The following is an 18,811-nucleotide window of genomic DNA, read 5'->3' on the forward strand; positions in this document are numbered from 1 at the left end:
ACCATCCTAGTCTTCCGTTTAATATTTCGTAAAGAAATGTAGCTCTCATCAAAATAGAGTCGGTGGATTTCCTACAGTATTGGGCAAATAGCAATGAAATGGTTTATATCTTCATTTTCTCTTCTATGCAAAGTCAACAGATTTAGGATAAATCTGCTCGGTAAGGCATAAAGTTTAAGTTAAGAACTTCAGCACGTGCTCTAAATATGTAGCTTATAATTTCAGCCGAGTATTCATTACGAAAATGGTTCATTCGTGAAGATTCTTACAAGTGCTTCTAGACAATGTTGGATTCGCTCTGGGTAGATGTTGGTTATAAACCTTTTCGTCTATTTTCGCAGTAACCTTCGCAAACATACCCTGTCATTCATCAACATTTGACTCCAATAATCATAGATGAGCTGCATGAGAATGACAGTCCTTGAATGGAGAAGCGTTAGTTTGCAAAAGTCTTATCATGATAGTCTTGTAAAGACTTGTTCCATTTCTTCTCATGACCCTTATCAAATAATCTTTAAGATTTCTTATGTACAGAGGCATTATACCAGATTCCACATAAGTAGCATAGTTAGGCGTTGAGTTGGGTAGTCTTAATAATCGTTTGAAAAAATATCTCAGCACCTATTCAAACGTCTCGAGATTTGTATAGCCGAAAACCTGGGCACCATAGCACATACAAGTGTTGACCGTTGCATGAAAAACATGGTATTTTGACGCAAGACCAATATCTTGGTTTGCAAAGAAGCTAGTCCACATCATACTCAAGGCTAGTTTTGCTTCATTACTTTTTTGTTTGGCATGTTTTGAAAAATTAAGATTGTGTGTAATCCAAACACTCAGGTACTTACATTCTTGCACAACGTCGATGTTATTGAGAAAACATTTTCCTTCTCTTTCTTGTATTGATGAATAACTCCATTTCTCGCAAAATGTATTCAGCTTGTTTATTTGTAATTGCAGAGTGTAAGGGTTTTCGATGAGTAGTACAAAGTCACCAGCATATAACAGAACTTTCATTTGTATATCAGCAAACGCTATCCCTCCTGGGAGTTTATCACAAAAGTCGTCAACAAAGAAAGCAAAAAGTAATGGGCTTAAAATACAGCCCTGTGGAACACCCGCAGTTGTTTCAAACCATTCTGAGAAGTTCGTTCCATCCCATACAGATGCACTAGATGAAGCAAAAAAATAAGATAAGAAATCTACGAAGAAAGCTTATAGTTTTTTCTTTTTATCAATGGAATTTCTGGCAATACTGGTAAAAGCAAATATTTGATCCATGGTTGAGAAGCCCGACCGAAAACCAGCTTGGAACATACCTAAAAGGTTTTATACTTAAACAAATAAAATGTATAAAAACAGAAACCGAAATAAATATATGTATTTGTTTTACGTTGTCAGGCAACTTTTTTTTAACTTTTAAAATTTTCAAAATAAAATAAATTTTAAACTTATGTTAAATTAAACAAGAAAAGCGAAACAATTTATTATAAGTTTCTTTCAATAGTTCAGAGTTGTTCAGTTTTTCTTTAAATATTAACAATGGCCAAATAGCGAATGCATGCATGACAGATTTTAAATTTTTGGGCCTCTAGAAATAAGTGGGAATAGGTATGGTTATTGATGAATATAGACTATATTGAAAAAAACACTCTCCTAATTGCTTTCAATTTTAGTGGCCCCTAGAAAATCTCTGGCACAGTGTGGTTCACCCCTACACACACCCCCTCTCGACAAAAGCCTATTACGAATAATGCATAGTTAAGACAGAAGCTAGAGGTATTGATTTCTTTTAATACTGAGAAATGTGTTTTAGGGCCTGTTCCGCAATAAAGATACATACTATATGAAACCTTATCATTTAATAAAATTTACTTAAGTGATGCAAACTAACTGGCTAGGTATAACTAGAACTACATCGGTCAAGTAACAAGTAACAAAAAGTGCTATTCTGAAGAAAAACACTTTCTTTATTTTCTTTAAAAAAATTGGCAGTCAATCGTCGGCAAATTTTCCATCGAAAAAACGGACGATTTTCCACTAATGGGATATTGGATCTTGTTCTTTCCAAACATTATCATCCAATTTTTAATTGACTTCATGTTTTTGAGCAGGAAACAACAATTAAAGTTTACAGGATTTTGAAAGAACTTGAAAACTACGAAAATCAAAAGATATAAGAAGTCATCGTTTGAAAAAATGATGAAAAGGATTGGACTGAAAAAAATTGTACAAGATACTCGTTATTGTCTGCTTCATAATAGTTTCACTTTTTTATATTTTATTTATTTTTTAAATGTTTTTGCACGACCGGACCTATTGTTTTCAATTCCAAAATAAATGTTCATGTTCTCTGTCATCTGTCGAGAAAATGGTCTTCCAATGATTCTACCAATTTTAATGTTTTCTAAAGTCTTCCAACCGTTTAAACAGACATTTATCCTAATTGAATGCTATTGGAAGAATTTTGACAGTTCGGCCAATATTACAAAATCTTCCAATCGTGTATATTTACCCACGTTTTTATAAAGAAAATATACATAAAATTATCTCGCGTGTTTAGGAAAACTACACCATGGAATAAGATTTGTCCGAACTCAAACTAAAGGCAGTTGCGTACCGTTCCATTTGAGTCCGGAATATTTGTATGCCATTGTGTAGTTTTCCTAAACACGGGATCTGAAATAATTAATTTTATCAATGTTTTCTTTGAAAATACGGGTGTTAGTTTACGCCTTGTGCAAACAGTAGGTAAATAAAATAGTTTTAAGAAAGTTCAATCCAAACGAATTTACGGAGCCACGTTTTTTTTCTTTAAGCCAATTAAAACCCGTCCATGTGTGGGGAAGCTGGCTGGTGTGGCTCGGCTTTGGCTATCAGTCGTTCCATTTGGATTTTCAGCAAATCAAAAATTAATGAGCCCGAGCCTACGAGTCAAAGCTCGACTCTGCCTGTAAATGGGAAATCAACGAGCCGAGTAGTTCTGTCTGTTTGCACAATGGGTAGGTTCAGATAACATATAGGACTTCACTTGCAGTCAAATGCGTTCTTTGAATGTAAATTTTAACCAAGGCAACTTGTTAGTTGGCCAAGTGTCAAAAACTTCAAAATCGGAACTTTATTTTATTAACGTCTACTTTCATTTGATTGTTAAAAAACTACCAAAAACATAAATGTCTACAAAAAAATCTTCAGGCAAGCTGTAAGTCCATCTCGTAATTCCATCTTATATTTTGTAATTTAAATAAATATTTCTTATTTCTTCTTCAATTTGAAATGGAATCCTTTTACACAAAACATTAAATGGAATTGTGCAGAAAATAAATAAATGATAGAGTTATAAGTCCAGCTTTCACTTGAATGAAAAAAAATATGATCAATTGTCATTTTGACATAAGTACACTGGACTTGAAAGTAAGGGAAATTTTTCTTGAATAACTTTAAAAGTCAACTATCCAATAAAGTTGCCTTAATTGGAAGGACATTTTTTGTCAGCTGGCCAATCAGATAATAGAAACTAGACTTACTTTCCAGTCCTTTACGTTGTCTGAACCTGCTCAATCTTATCACGCCATTTGACAACTATTTAATTATCTCAGTCTGTCTCTTACAATAATTTAAGGCAGCAAATCCAATTGGACTTTGAACGGGCCCAAATGACTCAACCAATTTACTCGATCGTGTGTGTCCAGCTTAATAAAAGAAAAATTAACATAGTCTGTTAGATCGTGTTCATGTGAATAGTTATTAAGTCGTGTAGAAACGGTTAATAAAATTGTTTTAATAAAGTTAAAAGTTACTTAAAAGTGTTAAATTTGTCATAAAAGTTGTTTACTTAAGTTGTGCTCAAGATCTGACATGAAAATTACAATTAAATTATTTTTATAGTCCACGGGAGTGCGGAAAAATCGGAGTGTTAACTAATCCAAATCTGTGAATTCTTCTCAAAAATTATTAACGGTTTATTGGTGATGCAATGGTGTGCATAATCGTTTTTTTTAATTTAATTTATAAATCTTATTGCAACGAACTCTGCTGGCGATTATTTCGTCCTTGTTTGTTGCGAGTTTCTTAAAAATGAAGAAAACAAAGGTAAGCAACTTGTTGAATTTTCATGGCGTTACAAAATTTTACACCTCGCATTAATAATCACACAAAAAAACTGTAAGTTTGTTTGAACGAATGGAAAAACAAAATAATAATTGATTTATTCGGTACCCGTTTGGTGAAGTATTCGTTATCACAGTTATTAAAAAAACAAACAGAAATGTATACTATTTTAGGATCTTAATTAATATTTTTGTTTCTATTGGTTTATTTAATTTTTCTTTTTCTTCTTATCAACGTTAATTCCTTGCGCTTCCTGGTACTGCCTTATGAGCTGTTCTTGAACATCAGGCAGACAAGGCGAGTACCTACTGTATTCCATTGTGAATTCACCTTTGCCTTGTGTACTCGATCTGTAAAGATCTTATATAAGTTATGTGTCTTAAAAAACAAGATTGTGGACTCACCTCAGTTCACCAGCATAGCCAAACATATCGTTCAATGGAACTTCGGCATAAACAGTAAACCATCCTTCAGCACCATCTGTCCCTGTGATAATACCGTGTCTCTTGCTCAACTGTCCCATAACAGCGCCTTGGAACTCTTCTGGTGCGGCAACTTCAACCAACATAATTGGTTCGAGGATTTGCCAACCACCATTCGCGAATACTTCCTTAACAGCTCCATGGGCAGCCAACATAAATGCCAATTCACTCGAGTCGACAATATGGTGTCCACCATCGAGCAGTCGGAATTTAATGCCAGCCAATTTGTGTCCACTCAACATACCCTTCTCCGACATATCGCGGAAACCCTTCTCCACACCGGGAATGAATTGTTTTGGTACATTGGTACCAACTGTTTCGTCAGCAAATTCCAGGAGGGTATTTTTGGTGGGCGGCAATGGCTCCATGATACCAATGACGCGAGCATATTGACCCGATCCTCCAGATTGCTTCTTATGGAGATAATCAAATTCACAGGGGCCGACTAGAGTTTCACGGAATGCAACTTTGGGCTTGCCTAGAGTCACTGGACAACCGTATTCTCGTTCCATTCGTTGGGCATAGATTTCCAAGTGAAGTTCACCTAAAAATATAAAATTTAATGTCAAAACAGTGCTCCCTGGAGATTAGAAAGAAAACCCTCACCCATTCCAGAAACAAGAGTTTCCTTGACATCAGGGTCATAAGCAAAAGTGAAGGTAGGATCCTCTTTAGTGAATCTCGCCACAGCCTTAGCGAAGTTATCTCTGTCTTTGGGATTGTTGGGTTTGATGGCCATTGACACCACTGGTTCTGGAACGAACATAGATTCCATTGATATGTTCAGCTTGATATCTGTCACGAAGGTATCTCCACTGGCGCAATCGACACCAAACAGTGCAAAGATGTCTCCGGCAAAGACCTCATTGACGTCTTCCATTTGATTCGAGTGCAATCGCACAAGCCGGGCGATCCTTACCTTCCGCTTGGTACGTGTATTGAAGATGTTGTCTCCTTTGCGGAGCACTCCTTGGTAGCATCTCAAATAGGTCAATTGTCCGAAGCGACCAGCTTCCAGCTTGAAGGCCAATCCAACAAAAGGATTCTTGCCATCTCGTGCTGGGCTAAGGAAAAACTTATCGGGCTCTTCGCCTTCCTTTTCGACCATTGCAATATTTTCAACCTCACCAGGATTTGGGAGGAAATCAATAACTGCGTCCAACAATGGCTGGACACCTTTGTTCTTTAGGGCAGTGCCCACCAACACAGGTGTGAAGGTTCGTTTTATGCAAGAGCGACGTAGTGCGCCCTTAATGTCATCTTCTGTGGGTGTTTTCTCTTCAAGGAAGAGTTCTCCAAGTTTGTCATCGACGTTGGACAAATGTTCAATCAACTCTTGACGACGTTCGTTAGCCTCGGTGGCCATGTCCTTGGGAATCTGGTCAAACCGTAGATCTGTACCATTGGCTCCTTCGAAGTAGATTGCTTTCTCACCAACCAAATCAACGATACCCTGACAATTATTCTCCAGACCAATGGGAAGCTGGATGAAGGCAGCATTGTGATTCATTTTAGACCTCATCTGGGACAGAACTCTGTAGGGGTTCGATCCCAGTCGGTCGAGTTTGTTGATAAAAGCCAAACAAGGTACATTGTAACGTTTCATCTGACGATTGACAGTCAGCGTCTGACTCTGAACTCCACCGACAGCACAGAGAACCAAGACTGCTCCGTCGAGGACACGCAGAGCTCTCTCAACTTCGACTGTGAAGTCCACGTGCCCAGGTGTGTCGATGATGTTGATGTTGTTATCTTTCCACATGGTGTAAGTTGCTGCCGATTGAATTGTGATTCCTCTCTGCCTCTCCAACTCCATGGAATCCATTGTAGCGCCGACATTGTCTTTGCCCCTCACCTCGTGCATATGAGCTATGCGCCCGGTGTAGTACAGGATTCGTTCGGTTAGTGTTGTCTTACCGCTGTCAATGTGGGCAGATATTCCAATGTTACGAATCTTTTCCAGCGGCTTGTGCTCAGCATACTTCGCATGTGAGCAGAATGTCTAGAACGATCAAATTGCATAACATTAACACACTCTGAAGTCAGATGGTTTGAGATGTTGTTTCTGAATGAAATTGAACTTACTTTTTGAAGTCCGCTGATGGCACTAATTCGGAGTGAATTGTATTTGAGGAACACATTGTTATTTATTGCTCTGGTTAACATTTTAATAACAAATTTTTGGAAAAAATGTATCAATGGAAAGAATCGACCACACTACTTAGTCAAGGGTTGCTCGGAAGAAGGAATTGACGTTTGGAAACGTCAGTGAAATGTCATTTAAAGATTGTTTTTTTTTCTCTGGAGGGCGTTCACAAGTCAAACAAAATTTAAAGTATGGATGGAAATCTAAGGTGGAACTTCTGTATCGTATTATTGGCACAGAAACATAATTTTAAAGGAATATTCACATGACAGCGAATAACAAATGAAGAAATATTCGATCATTATAACATTTCTTTCACATGGCTTGTTTTTATTCGTAATTACGGATGAACAACAAAGACTAGAATACAATTTTTAGTTTAAGACATGCGGGACCATTTTATTAGTTGAAGTGTGGATTGCATGTGGAACGTGAATTGAGTTTGATATTTCGTTTAGCACTAACGACCAACGAATGAACGAATAATCGTCGATTTTGACATTTCTTTCACTTGAGAGTTTTTAATTCGTCACGAATGGAGTTTGACTTTGACAATTGTTTTTTTTTGTGTTTATCATTATTACCAAACAAGAATGATTTTTTTTAGGTTAAGTAGTCGCGATTATTTTATTCGTTACGAGTGTGGATAATGTGGAACGCGAATAAAGTTTGACAGTTCGTATCAACTACAATTTCTTTTTGTGACGAATACATTTGTTTTCTTAAATTTATTAATATATGATATTGAAAAGTAAAAGTAAGCACCATAAATAAAATAGGAATTATATTGCTATCGTTTTGTTAAGAATTTGTGTGGAAATATGTCTTCAAACGTATATAAACTCACAATTTGTAATTCACTCGTGTCGTTCGTTGCTCGTGCTCATGTGAATACTGCTACAATCAGATTGCGATTCGCGACAAACAATTTGGTTTCTTCACTTTCTTTTACTTTAGCAATGAAAAACCTAAGTTTCTTACCTTAAGATGAATTAAAGCAATATATCTACCTTTTTGTTTACAATTTGCCCATAATTTAGGTTTATAAAGCGTTTAAATTCACATTTATCAATTCATTCGTCGGTCGTTGGTGTGTCCAATGTAAAAAGTACTTTAAAGTGGATTTGCAGGAGATAGGTTCAAATCGAAATCGAAACCCGAAAGTAGGAGAGTGGAAACTTTTTTTAATTCCTATAAAATACTTTAATTTTTGACAGTACAGTCATGCCGCAAACCTCCACAAGAGATGAATAAATAAAAACCTAACAAATGCTAAAAAACAGTATTATAAAAAAATTAAATGCACTCTTACTTGGAACTTAATGACTCTTTCTTTAGTAAAAATTTGTCGCTACAGTCAGAAATAAGAGGACTTTCTAGGGATTATTAATATTTGTCCGAATTTTGTCAAAGAAAATCTTATTCTATTTTTTCCAGACTATATTTTTTGATGTTAATTAAAGAATAAGGCTACATTTTTTGATGTTAATTACAGACTAAGCTTACATCTGAGAGTTGTGTTCAAAACCATGTTTTCTTTTTTGAAATGGCTTCGGTTATTACTTTTTTTTGTGTTCTATTGGGTGAAAACACTTTCTTGGCTTAGAATCACATTTCTGACCAAACTCTTACCTTCATTTATACATCAATGCCATTTGTTAATTAATTGCATATGGTTTGTAACTTGCTAAATTTACATGATTTGATTGTGACAACATTTCTTGCGTTTGACATATTTTATAAGAAATACTGATTCAATTATGCAAACGTCATCTGGCAATGGCTAAAAATGACTAACTGTTTACAATATTGTAAGACGTTTAGAAAAGTTTATTTACAAACAGGTCTGAAAATCGCCTATACTTAGTTTTAGGGACCAATTCTAGCTATCATTGGTTTCCATCATTGAAACCAATCATTGGAATTTTATTGTCTGTTGTTTATAGCGATCATTAAAAAATTCTGTCATTGAAATTTCCTGATTGAATTCTGTCATTGGCATAGTGTAAAATTGAAACACAAATCAGTGGAATGGTTCGTTTCATTTTTAAACTCAGAAGTATTAACTGTTCAAAAAAAAAAAATGAATTTGCTTCCAGAAAACAGAAAAATACATTTTTAACGAAAAATCACTACGCAATTAACTTTGTTTTCTCAAAAAATTCTTTGAGTAATTTCCGATCGATCGGTATATAATTTTCATTTCTAATTTAAGGCAAACGCAGTCAAAATTATCAATCCAAAAATCCCTAAACCCTTCCTAATAAATACGAAAAAAACTGTCATATTAAAAAAAAGATATACACATCTATGACAATTTCGTCATTGTCAGAAAAGTGAATGTATCAAGTATGTACAGGCATTGACATTAAAATATACACAGAGACAGTTGCTAAGAGAAAAACCAAATTAAAACAACAACATGGCAGTGAATTTATTTTAATAATATTACAAATAATTCGAAGGAAAACATGGGTCGCGGTAGGCATTGTTTCCTAGAAGAGAAAGCTGTCATTTTAGTTCTACGAAGTGAGGGAAAATCTTTGCAGGACATAGCCAGAATAATGAGCAGATCCCTCAAGTTGATTGCAAAAGAAATTTCACCGCTGAAAGCCAAAAAACCGAGGGGAAAATCAAGGACAACAACCCCAAGAAAAAACTTAAAGCTAATTTGCGCCTCAAAAAACATCCTTACAAGTTTTCAAGGGAAATAAAAAACAAACTAAGGCTTCCAATAACTTCCAAAACTGTTCGTAGAAGACTTGTTGAAGGTAACTTGCTCAGAAAGATCGCAAGAATAGTGCCCTTTCTAAGGAAAACAAAATATAAAAACGCGGTTTTTGGAGTGGGCTAATGAGGCAAAAAGTGGAGGAATGTTTTGTGGATTGACGAAACAAAGATAAATTTGTTCGGAAGTGATGGCAGGCAAACCGTTACTTACTTAAGGTGGCACTACAGTCCGGGGCGGACCTGGGCCTCAACAAACAAGCGTCTCCAGCCAGCTCGGTCCCTAGCTAGCTGTCTCCAGTTTCGCACGCCAAGTTAGTTGAGGTCCTCTCCCACCTGGGTGAGCCACCTGAGTCGCGGTCTTCCTCTGCTGCGCCGTCCCTCGGGATTGGATTCGAAGACCTTCCAGGCTGAAGCGTTGATGTCCATCCGCTCTACATGACCTAGCCATCTAAGCCGTTGGACTTTAATTCTGCTAACTATGTCAGTGTCGCTGTACAGCCCGTACAGTTAGTTGTTATATCTTCTCCTCCATTCTCCATCTATGCGTACGGGACCAAAAATCACCCGAAGAATTTTTCTCTCGAAGCATCCTAAGACGCTCTCATCTTTCTTTGACAGGGTCCAGGCCTATCTAGACAAAGTTCTTAACCACCTCGAAGTTATAGCTTTCCATGGCGACGTTTTCTAAAAGACGTCGTTGTTCAATGTCCTTTTTTGATGACAGCATATACTTGGTCTTGCTCTCATTGACCACTAAACCCATCTTCTTCGCTTCCGTCGCAATGCTCAAAAACGCTCCACTGACATCGCGCTTTGATCTTTCAATTATGTCAATATCATCTGCGTATCCGAGTAATTAGATGAACCTTTGGAAATTGTGCCTCTAGTGTTGACGGTTGAGTTTTGCACAATTCTTTCCAGAACGATATTGAGTAAGTCGCATGACAGTGAATCGCCTTGTCTAAAACCTTTTTGACATCAAACGCATCGGTGAGATCTTTTCCGACCTTGATAGATCAGCGTGCATTCTCCATCGTCATTCTGCACGAACGGATTAATTTAACAGGGATACCAAGGCTAGAAATTGCTCTGTAGAGCTCTTTCCTATAGATGCTGTCATACGCGGCTTTAAAATCTATAAAGAGATTTGATTCTACCACGATGTTCCCCTGATCGTCTTTACAGGCTTCGATTCGTGGCCTGGGAGTTTTTTTTACCTTTTGGTAAAATTTACAAACCTCATTCCTGTAGTGACTACGTAGTCAAAATTCAACTAGCTTTGTGAATGCAAAATTGCACTACAAAGCTAGTCAATCCGGAACTGTCATTAATGACAAATACAAAAAAGAAACATTTGTGTTTTCAGAACTTAAAATAGTTTTTTTTTCTTTTTAAATTCAATAAAAGCAAATAGAAAATATAATATGATTGACTTATATTTGTATTTAAATACCGAAAGATTCATTTCATTTTGAATTCCTGTGTCTTTACCGAGCACCTGATTCTGAAACGTCAAAACCAGTGTTCACTAACTTTGTAGCCGAAATGTTTACAATACGTCGGAAATTCCAACTACTTTTGTAGTTAGATTTAGCCAATCAGAATCCCTTGACTACGTAGCCACTAGCTTAATGAATGCCCCCATTGCATAGTCATAAAAAACTGAACTTACCATTGAAACTTGCTATAATTTTATCAATCTCAAAATAATTATAGCAACATTAAATAATACATTTTCCACCAAATATTATTTTTATTTATGTATTTCTATATATGATTTCAACGAAAATATTAGGTAGTAGACAAACTTTTTGTCTTCAGTTGGTTTTGTTATCATTTTTTGTAACAAATATTTATTTTTTTTATTTAAATTAAATAATTATCTATTTATTTGTACGCTTTGTCTGTAAAAGTTGTATATTTGAGGGTTGTCTCCATAATTAATTATATGTAGGAACCTGGCTCGGCATAACTGATGATAATTGCAAGTATTTCTAAAAACAGCTGTAAGAAATAAAATTTTATATTAAAAAAAATATTTTGAAACATTCATTTATGTATGTTAATACATGTCAACTAATCATCAACACTTTAATGATTCTAATCTGAGACTAAAAACCCTGTGACAAGTTGATTTCTTCAATAATACTTACTAAATTTTTTGGTGAAATGGAATTTTATTTTTGGTTGCAACGAAAATTTCTATTAATTATGGGATGTTTATAATAAAAAAATACTAAAATTTATGTAAATGTAGTTTTTTGTGAATATAATAATCAAAAACTGAATTTGATCCTAAACTATAGTTGTATGTTATATGTAAAAACGATATTGTATTGTGATACAAATTTTAACTTAACTTTCATCGTGTGAAGAGATCCCTGATAGAATTTCATTTTAATTTTTTTTATTTAAAAACAATATTTTATTTCTTACATACATACATATAGACACAATAAACATTCATTAATATTTTTTTTAACTGTAGAATTAAATACTTACATAATACTGTTCAATTTAAAATTTTGCTTCCTTACAAAAATTTACTCCAAGTACAAAATGGTTGCATAAAATGCTTTTAATACTTTTTCATATAAGGTGGGTCACAATAATGTTATTATAATTTTTAAAATAATAATTATTTGTATACATAATTAAGTTTTAATATATACAAATACGATTTAAGTTAAATTTCTAATAACTAACTTTATATTTTTTTATTTAAAAATTCTTTCTTTATTTGATTATACAATTTTATACGAATACATAATAAATTAAAAAATAAACTTTTCTTTTTTAAATTGGTATAAAATCGATATGTTTTTAATTTTTTTTGTTTGTATTTTGAACTCTAATTTATTTTAGGAAAATCCTTAAGAATCCGATTTAGGTACTGATACTGAGATCCTGGGTGGGATTGATGAGTAAAGATTTATTATTTGTTTGGAATATATTGCATTTTATGTAGGTACATAATGTTTCCATCTATTGGATAGTGTCTGATTAAATTATGTTATCGTATTATATTTATTTCATGTACACTATATTATGCTTATTTAATAAACATATAATATTACATATTCAAAAAACCTCTATCAATTAATTTCCTCCAATTTTTAGTATTATTAGTTTTATTGCAAAAGACCTACTGCACTATTCTTAAACATTTACTTAATATATTGCTTTGGTTTTAATTCTTTTTCCAAACTATCGTGAAATCAAGTTTTCACTTTTGACGAATATTAAAGTTAAAATAAATAAGCAAAGCAGTTAAAAATAATGTTAAAATTCTCAAAATATATTAAAATGCAAGCAAATGGTTCAAAAAATTGAGCTACACCTTTTCATTTAAAATATTGAGTTAAGTAGTTCAGAATGTCAGTATTGAATTGAGGCTAGATATGAGGCTTGTTCCATCAAATATCTGTTTTAATATTTGAATTTTTTTATTTGCTGTTGCTAATTTAACAAAGGGATATAAAATGAAGATATTTTGTTATGACCCATAAGATATGAAAACAAAATTTACTGACATCACGATCATTTCTAATTTAAGTCTTGGTTTCATTGCATACATTTTGACTAAAGACTCACTAAACACTCTGGTCTACAAAATAACGTCTGTCCCTTAAACAAAATAATTAGTATTAAGATCGAACTTGAATCTTGCTTAAATTTTTCTATTTTATATCATTTTGTAAAATGTGTCCCTTTAAAAATGTTAAAAACAACCAAAAACTATGTTTTGAGGCTAAGTTGAAACTCAAAATATCTCTTTTGCAAAGTAAAAAATCTTTCCTTTTTTTTTATATACAATTTAAATCGTTTTTCTTATCTGGAAATTCTCTTTTGTTATGAGTTTTCAATTTGAATCTGTATGAAGTTATGAGAAAACCTTGGTTTTTGATTTTGAAATTATCTTATTTTTGAAAAAACCGTTTTGGACTTAATTTTTATTGCTGATTCCGAATCCAGACATTAATTTTAACTATTTGCTCAAATTTTTGTTTGAGTATAGTTAAATACCCATTTTTAAAACTACCCGTGTTTTGTTGGAAAATCTATCAATAGTATAGTAGGATTTTACACGGATAACAAAAATAGTATCCGCAGTATAAATACTACCGATAAAAGTAAAAGTAGAATCTTACTACGGATGGGTTTTTGACATTTATACGACTCTCGAATGCATCTTATATGTTGGTACGATTGATATTGAGTAGTTGTGCATTTAGAATCAGGTGTTTTCCATTGGCGACAAAAAATCAATCTGTTTGGTAGGTAGGTAGAAATGGCGATCGCAAGGCAAACTAGCCTGAGATCCAATTAGCGCTGTAGTGCGCCGTTTTGATACCAAAAACTCGTTTGACCTTTGATTGAAAGGGATAGATTGATAGAGAAGCTTCATAGCGATTATGTTAGAGTCATTTTGTCGCATTGAGAAAAAAGATTAGGTTTGTAATCGTTGTCTCAGATAGCTCATCAAGTTCTTGAAAGAATGCTTTTCCAAAGCATTTCATTCTGGTGTTTGCCAAAGCAGGACATTTGCAGAAGAAATGGATTATGGTTTCACTTTCTCTTTGGTCACTACAGCTACGGCAAAAGGTGTTGTAAGAGATACCCAACTTCTCTGCATGAACTCCTATAGGCCCATGTCCGGTACAAACCGCAACAATCCTGGCTATGTCTTGCCTTGGCCTGCATAGAAGATCGTTTGTACGGGTTTTGTTATAGGTGGGCCATATCTTCCTAGATATAATGCAGTTGGGTAAATTGCTCCACCATCGGTTTGATTCAGTTTTGTAGATAGAAAAGATTTTACCCTTCATAGCACCAAGAGGAATGTTAACCATTTCCGCAAGTGAGCTATGAAGGGCCGATCCTTGCCTGGCTAGCTCGTCAGCTCGTTCATTTCCCACGATACCACTATGGCCCGGAACCCAGATTAGGGTGACACCGAGGTTAATATTCAGGTTCGCAAGCTCATCGCGACATTGCTGGACCAGTTTAGATGAGGATATGGCCGAGTTAATGGCTTTGACAGCTGCCTGACTGTCTGTAAAGATAGCCACATTTCGGTTTTGGTTTGGGTTTTGTTTAAGTATCTTACATGCCTCCCTTATTGCCAGCAGTTCAGCCTGAAAAACGCTAGCAAAGTCAGGAAGCCTAAAGGATTTGGCTACATTTAGGGACTCAGAAAAGATCCCAGAACTAACTCCGCACTCCATCTTTGAGCCGTCAGTAAAGATGGTTGTGTCGAAACCTATCGACACGATGTCATCCTCCCAATCTTCTCTCGATGGGAAAATAACCTTAAAACCCTTACTAAGGTTCAAAGTAGGAGTGCAGGAGTCAGTGTCTACCGAGATAATATTTCAGGGAATCAATTTCGTAGTGTTGCTGTGACCATAAGGTTTTGACAATCAGCTTTTTGATTCCTTCAGCCTAATAGCCCTGCAGGAAACTATGTATTTAATAAAAAGGTCGATTGGTAGAAGATCCAAAATAACGTTTAAGGCGTCCGTTGGGCAAGTACGCATGGCCCCTGTGGTGCCCACGCAAGCTGTTCTCTGAACCTTCTTTAGCTTATTAATATTATAGACTTTGCTAAGAGCAGGCCACCACACAATCGAACCATATGTTAAGATTGGGCGTACTACGGCTATGTACGTCCATAAAATCATCTTCGACTGAAGTCCCCACTTTTTGCCGAAAGTTTTGCTGCAGCCGTAGAAGGCAACACAGGCCTTCTTAACCCGTACTTCAATATTTAGTTTCCAGTTTAGTTTAGGGTCGAGTATAACTCCCAAATACTTTGCACTGGGAGACAATGATAGGATTTGACCGTTGAGTCGAGGTAGCGTGAAGGGCGGTACTTTAGTTTTGGTGGTAAAGAGCAACAGTTCAGTTTTACTTTGGTTAACTCCTAGTCCACAACTCGTGGCCCAGTTGCTAAATTTCTTCAAAGCTGACTCCGTGATTTCACTAATCACAGAGGTGTACTTTCCTGACACCAATAGCACCAAATCATCCGCGTAGGCTACCGCCTTCACTCCACATCTCTCTAATTTAACGAGAATTGTATCCATGACCAGAAGCCATAGAAGAGGCGAAAGGACGCCACCCTGGGATGTTCCCCTACTCACGTTGCGATTGAATTGCCTAGAGAGGCTCGAATCTTCCTACCACTGAGCATGGAAATCAATCTGTTACTGTTGATATTATTTAGTTTTGTTAATGAAAATGGACTAACTGGGCTTATTTTGCAAGAATAGAAAAGATAATTAAGTTTTTCTGTTTATCTCAATTTAGATTAAATCAATATTTTTGTTGTTTCCACCGCATAAGTAGATTTAAAAATGATTAAGTTTGACAGCACTTGATGTTTCGATGTTTCTTATGAAGTCCAACTGAGATAGTTTGATTCGTGTTAAACAATGAAGAACTGAATAGTTCAGTACAATATAAGAATATGGTACAGGTTTTTCTTCCAAAATTTTGAATCGACTCCGATCCACGACCGGAATCGAGTCAAATCAAGCTCATTTCAACTAGATTCAGTGATGTTACATGTTAATGTAGTATTCTATGTCAAAGTTGTTAAATGAACTTTTTTTTATAGAATCTCAATTTCCAGATGGTTTCTTAACATTACTTCTTGAAAGTTATCCATTTTATTAATTTTATGTAGTTTTTTTGCTTAAGTTAATTTTAATTTTTGATTTTCATAAAACTTTCTTCAATCTCAGTTTTTTTTTAAATTATTATTCTGGCAGGTCTTTTGTCAGTTGTTCCAATTTTTAAATACAAAAATCTGGCTACTGCCGATGCTTTTTCTTGGGAATTTTCTACTATACTGAAGGGTGATTTTTTGAAGTTAGGATTTTCATGCATTAGTATTTGACAGATCACGCGGGATTTCAGACATGGTGTCAAAGAGAAAGATGCTCAGTATGCTTTGACATTTCAACATAAATAGACTTACTAACGAGCAACGCTTGCAAATCATTGAATTTTATTACCAAAATCAGTGTTCGGTTCGAAATTTGTTTAGCGCTTTATGTCCGATTTATGGTCTACATAATCGACCAAGTGAGCTAACAATTAATGCGATTGTGACCAAGTTTCGCACTCAGTTTACTTTATTGGACATTAAACCAACCACACGAATGCATACAGTGCGTATAGAAGAGAATATTGCGTCTGTTTCTGAGAGTATTGCTGAAGACCGTGAAATGTCGATTCGTCGCCGTTCGCAGCAATTGGGTTTGTGTTATTCGACCACATGGAAGATTTTACGCAAAGATCTTGGTGTAAAACCGTATAAAATACAGCTCGTGCAAGAAGTGAAGCCGAACGATCTGCCACAACGTCGAATTTTCAGTGAATGGGCCCTAGAAAAGTTGGCAGAAAATCCGCTTTCTTATCGACAAATTTTGTTCAGCGATGAGGCTCATTTCTGGTTGAATGGCTACGTAAATAAGCAAAATTGCCGCATTTGGAGTGAAGAGCAACCAGAAGCCGTTCAAGAACTGCCCATGCATCCCGAAAAATGCACTGTTTGGTGTGGTTTGTACGCTGGTGGAATCATTGGACCGTATTTTTTCAAAGATGCTGTTGGACGCAACGTTACGGTGAATGGCGATCGCTATCGTTCAATGCTAACAAACTTTTTGTTGCCAAAAATGGAAGAACTGAACTTGGTTGACATGTGGTTTCAACAAGATGGCGCTACATGCCACACAGCTCGCGATTCTATGGCCATTTTGAGGGAAAGCTTCGGAGAACAATTCATCTCAAGGAATGGACCGGTAAGTTGGCCACCAAGATCAAGCTTTGACGCTTTTAGACTATTTTTTGTGGGGCTACGTCAAGTCTAAAGTCTACACAAATAAGCCAGCAACTATTCCAGCTTTGGAAGACAACATTTCCCAAGAAATTCGGGCTATTCCAGCCGAAATGCTCGAAAAAGTTACCCAAAATTGGACTTTCCGAATGGACCACCTAAGAAGCAGCCGCGGTCAACATTTAAATGAAATTATCTTCAAAAAGTAAATGTCATGGACCAATCTAACGTTTCAAATAAAGAATCGATGAGATTTTGCAAATTTTATGTGTTTTTTTTTAAAGTTCTCAAGCTCTTAAAAAATCACCGTTTATTTATAGAATGCCAAAAAAATACGGGTATTATATTTATATATTTTCATACATTTCAAAAACTTGATATAATAGAATTGTATAGACAATAGATTAGTTACAAGACCAAAACTTACTCTTAAACAATTTTACCTTTTTGTGTTAAAAACCGTTTTAACATATTAAGATTTTTGTAGGACAGTTGAAATCTAGCAACTTATGAATATATTTATTTTATTATATGAAATAATATAAATACTGAATATTGAAGAAAAGGATTATAGATTTGGAAAACCATCACGGATTTAATTGAAAAAATAGCAAATTCTTGAATTTAGATAGTCTCCAAAGGCTTAATATTTCGAATTTTAAAAAGTAATATCTCAAAAACCTGACTTGTTACATTTCTCTTTGGAGTCGGATTTGAATTAAAACCAGATAAAGTCTTAAAATTTCATTCATCATATATGACTATGCAAAAATTGACAAATGGCTTATACAAAGACATTTGGAAATTGCAAACATGACAATGACGATTGTGGCAGACAAATCATTTTTACTTATCTTTGATTTGTTTGTTTAAAGAACAGTTTCCGAATGTTCAGATAGTTCAGTGTTTCAATTAAACAATTATTAATTTAAACAAAATGTATTTAAAAATAACTGATTTCTTATCAGTTAATGTTAAGAAATGTCAGGAAAAAAAATCGCTTCAAGCCTCATAAGAAGGTTGCCTCTACTTCTGTTATCTGTTATTTTATACATTCAAAGACGGTTTTCAAATTGGTATCATTTCAGTCGAATCATTTTGACGTCTATAATGTATTTTCTTCCCACTTGACAGAAATTATTATGTTTTGTCATTTGATACTTAAACATTTATCAATTTCTGTCAAAATATAAGGAATGATGGTTTTTGAAATATAATTTTAGAGACCAAGAACATCAACATTTCCTGTGTACGACTATTTGATAAATATCTCTCCGTAATAAACAATTGAATAGTTTTCTTTTCCTAAATGAAAACATTAAAAAATCACACTCACATTATGCACTTAAAGTATTACAACACCAAAATATTTATAAACATTAAAGCTTAACATATCGGATTAGACCTCATAAAATTGTTTATAGTGAGAATTATTGTTTTGTTAATTATTTTCGTTTGCATAAGTAATACAAAAAAACACAAAGAATCGTTAAAAGA

At 34.7% G+C, this 18,811-nt stretch overlaps 2 protein-coding genes across 5 annotated transcripts in view; both read right to left on the reverse strand.

Moving 5' to 3' along the window:
* Window positions 1-4,270: 4,270 nt before the first annotated feature.
* LOC129950210 (elongation factor G, mitochondrial) lies at window positions 4,271-6,840 on the reverse strand. Its single transcript, XM_056062062.1, has 4 exons — window positions 6,678-6,840; window positions 5,199-6,594; window positions 4,515-5,136; window positions 4,271-4,460 (listed from the first exon to the last, which is right to left on the reverse strand). The coding sequence occupies exons 1-4, from the start codon at window positions 6,756-6,758 to the stop codon at window positions 4,319-4,321; spliced, it is 2,241 nt and encodes a 746-aa protein (XP_055918037.1). The 5' UTR covers window positions 6,759-6,840; the 3' UTR covers window positions 4,271-4,318.
* A 4,482-nt stretch (window positions 6,841-11,322) lies between these two features.
* Window positions 11,323-18,811, reverse strand: part of LOC129952860 (sodium-driven chloride bicarbonate exchanger) — a 96,837-nt gene continuing 89,348 nt past the window's right edge. For 2 of the 4 annotated variants that reach the window (XM_056065752.1, XM_056065753.1), the window contains one exon: window positions 11,334-11,472. Coding sequence is in view for 1 of the 4 variants with exons in the window: in XM_056065754.1 (XP_055921729.1) it covers window positions 11,413-11,472 (60 nt within the window). In the remaining 3 variants the exon portion in view is untranslated. Of the gene's footprint in view, window positions 11,473-18,811 lie in introns of all 4 variants that reach the window. The other 2 variants (XM_056065754.1, XR_008782404.1) reach the window with 2 other exon arrangements.

The sequence above is a fragment of the Eupeodes corollae genome, chromosome 3, assembly GCF_945859685.1.
Source record: "Eupeodes corollae chromosome 3, idEupCoro1.1, whole genome shotgun sequence".
NCBI lineage: Eukaryota > Metazoa > Arthropoda > Insecta > Diptera > Syrphidae > Eupeodes > Eupeodes corollae.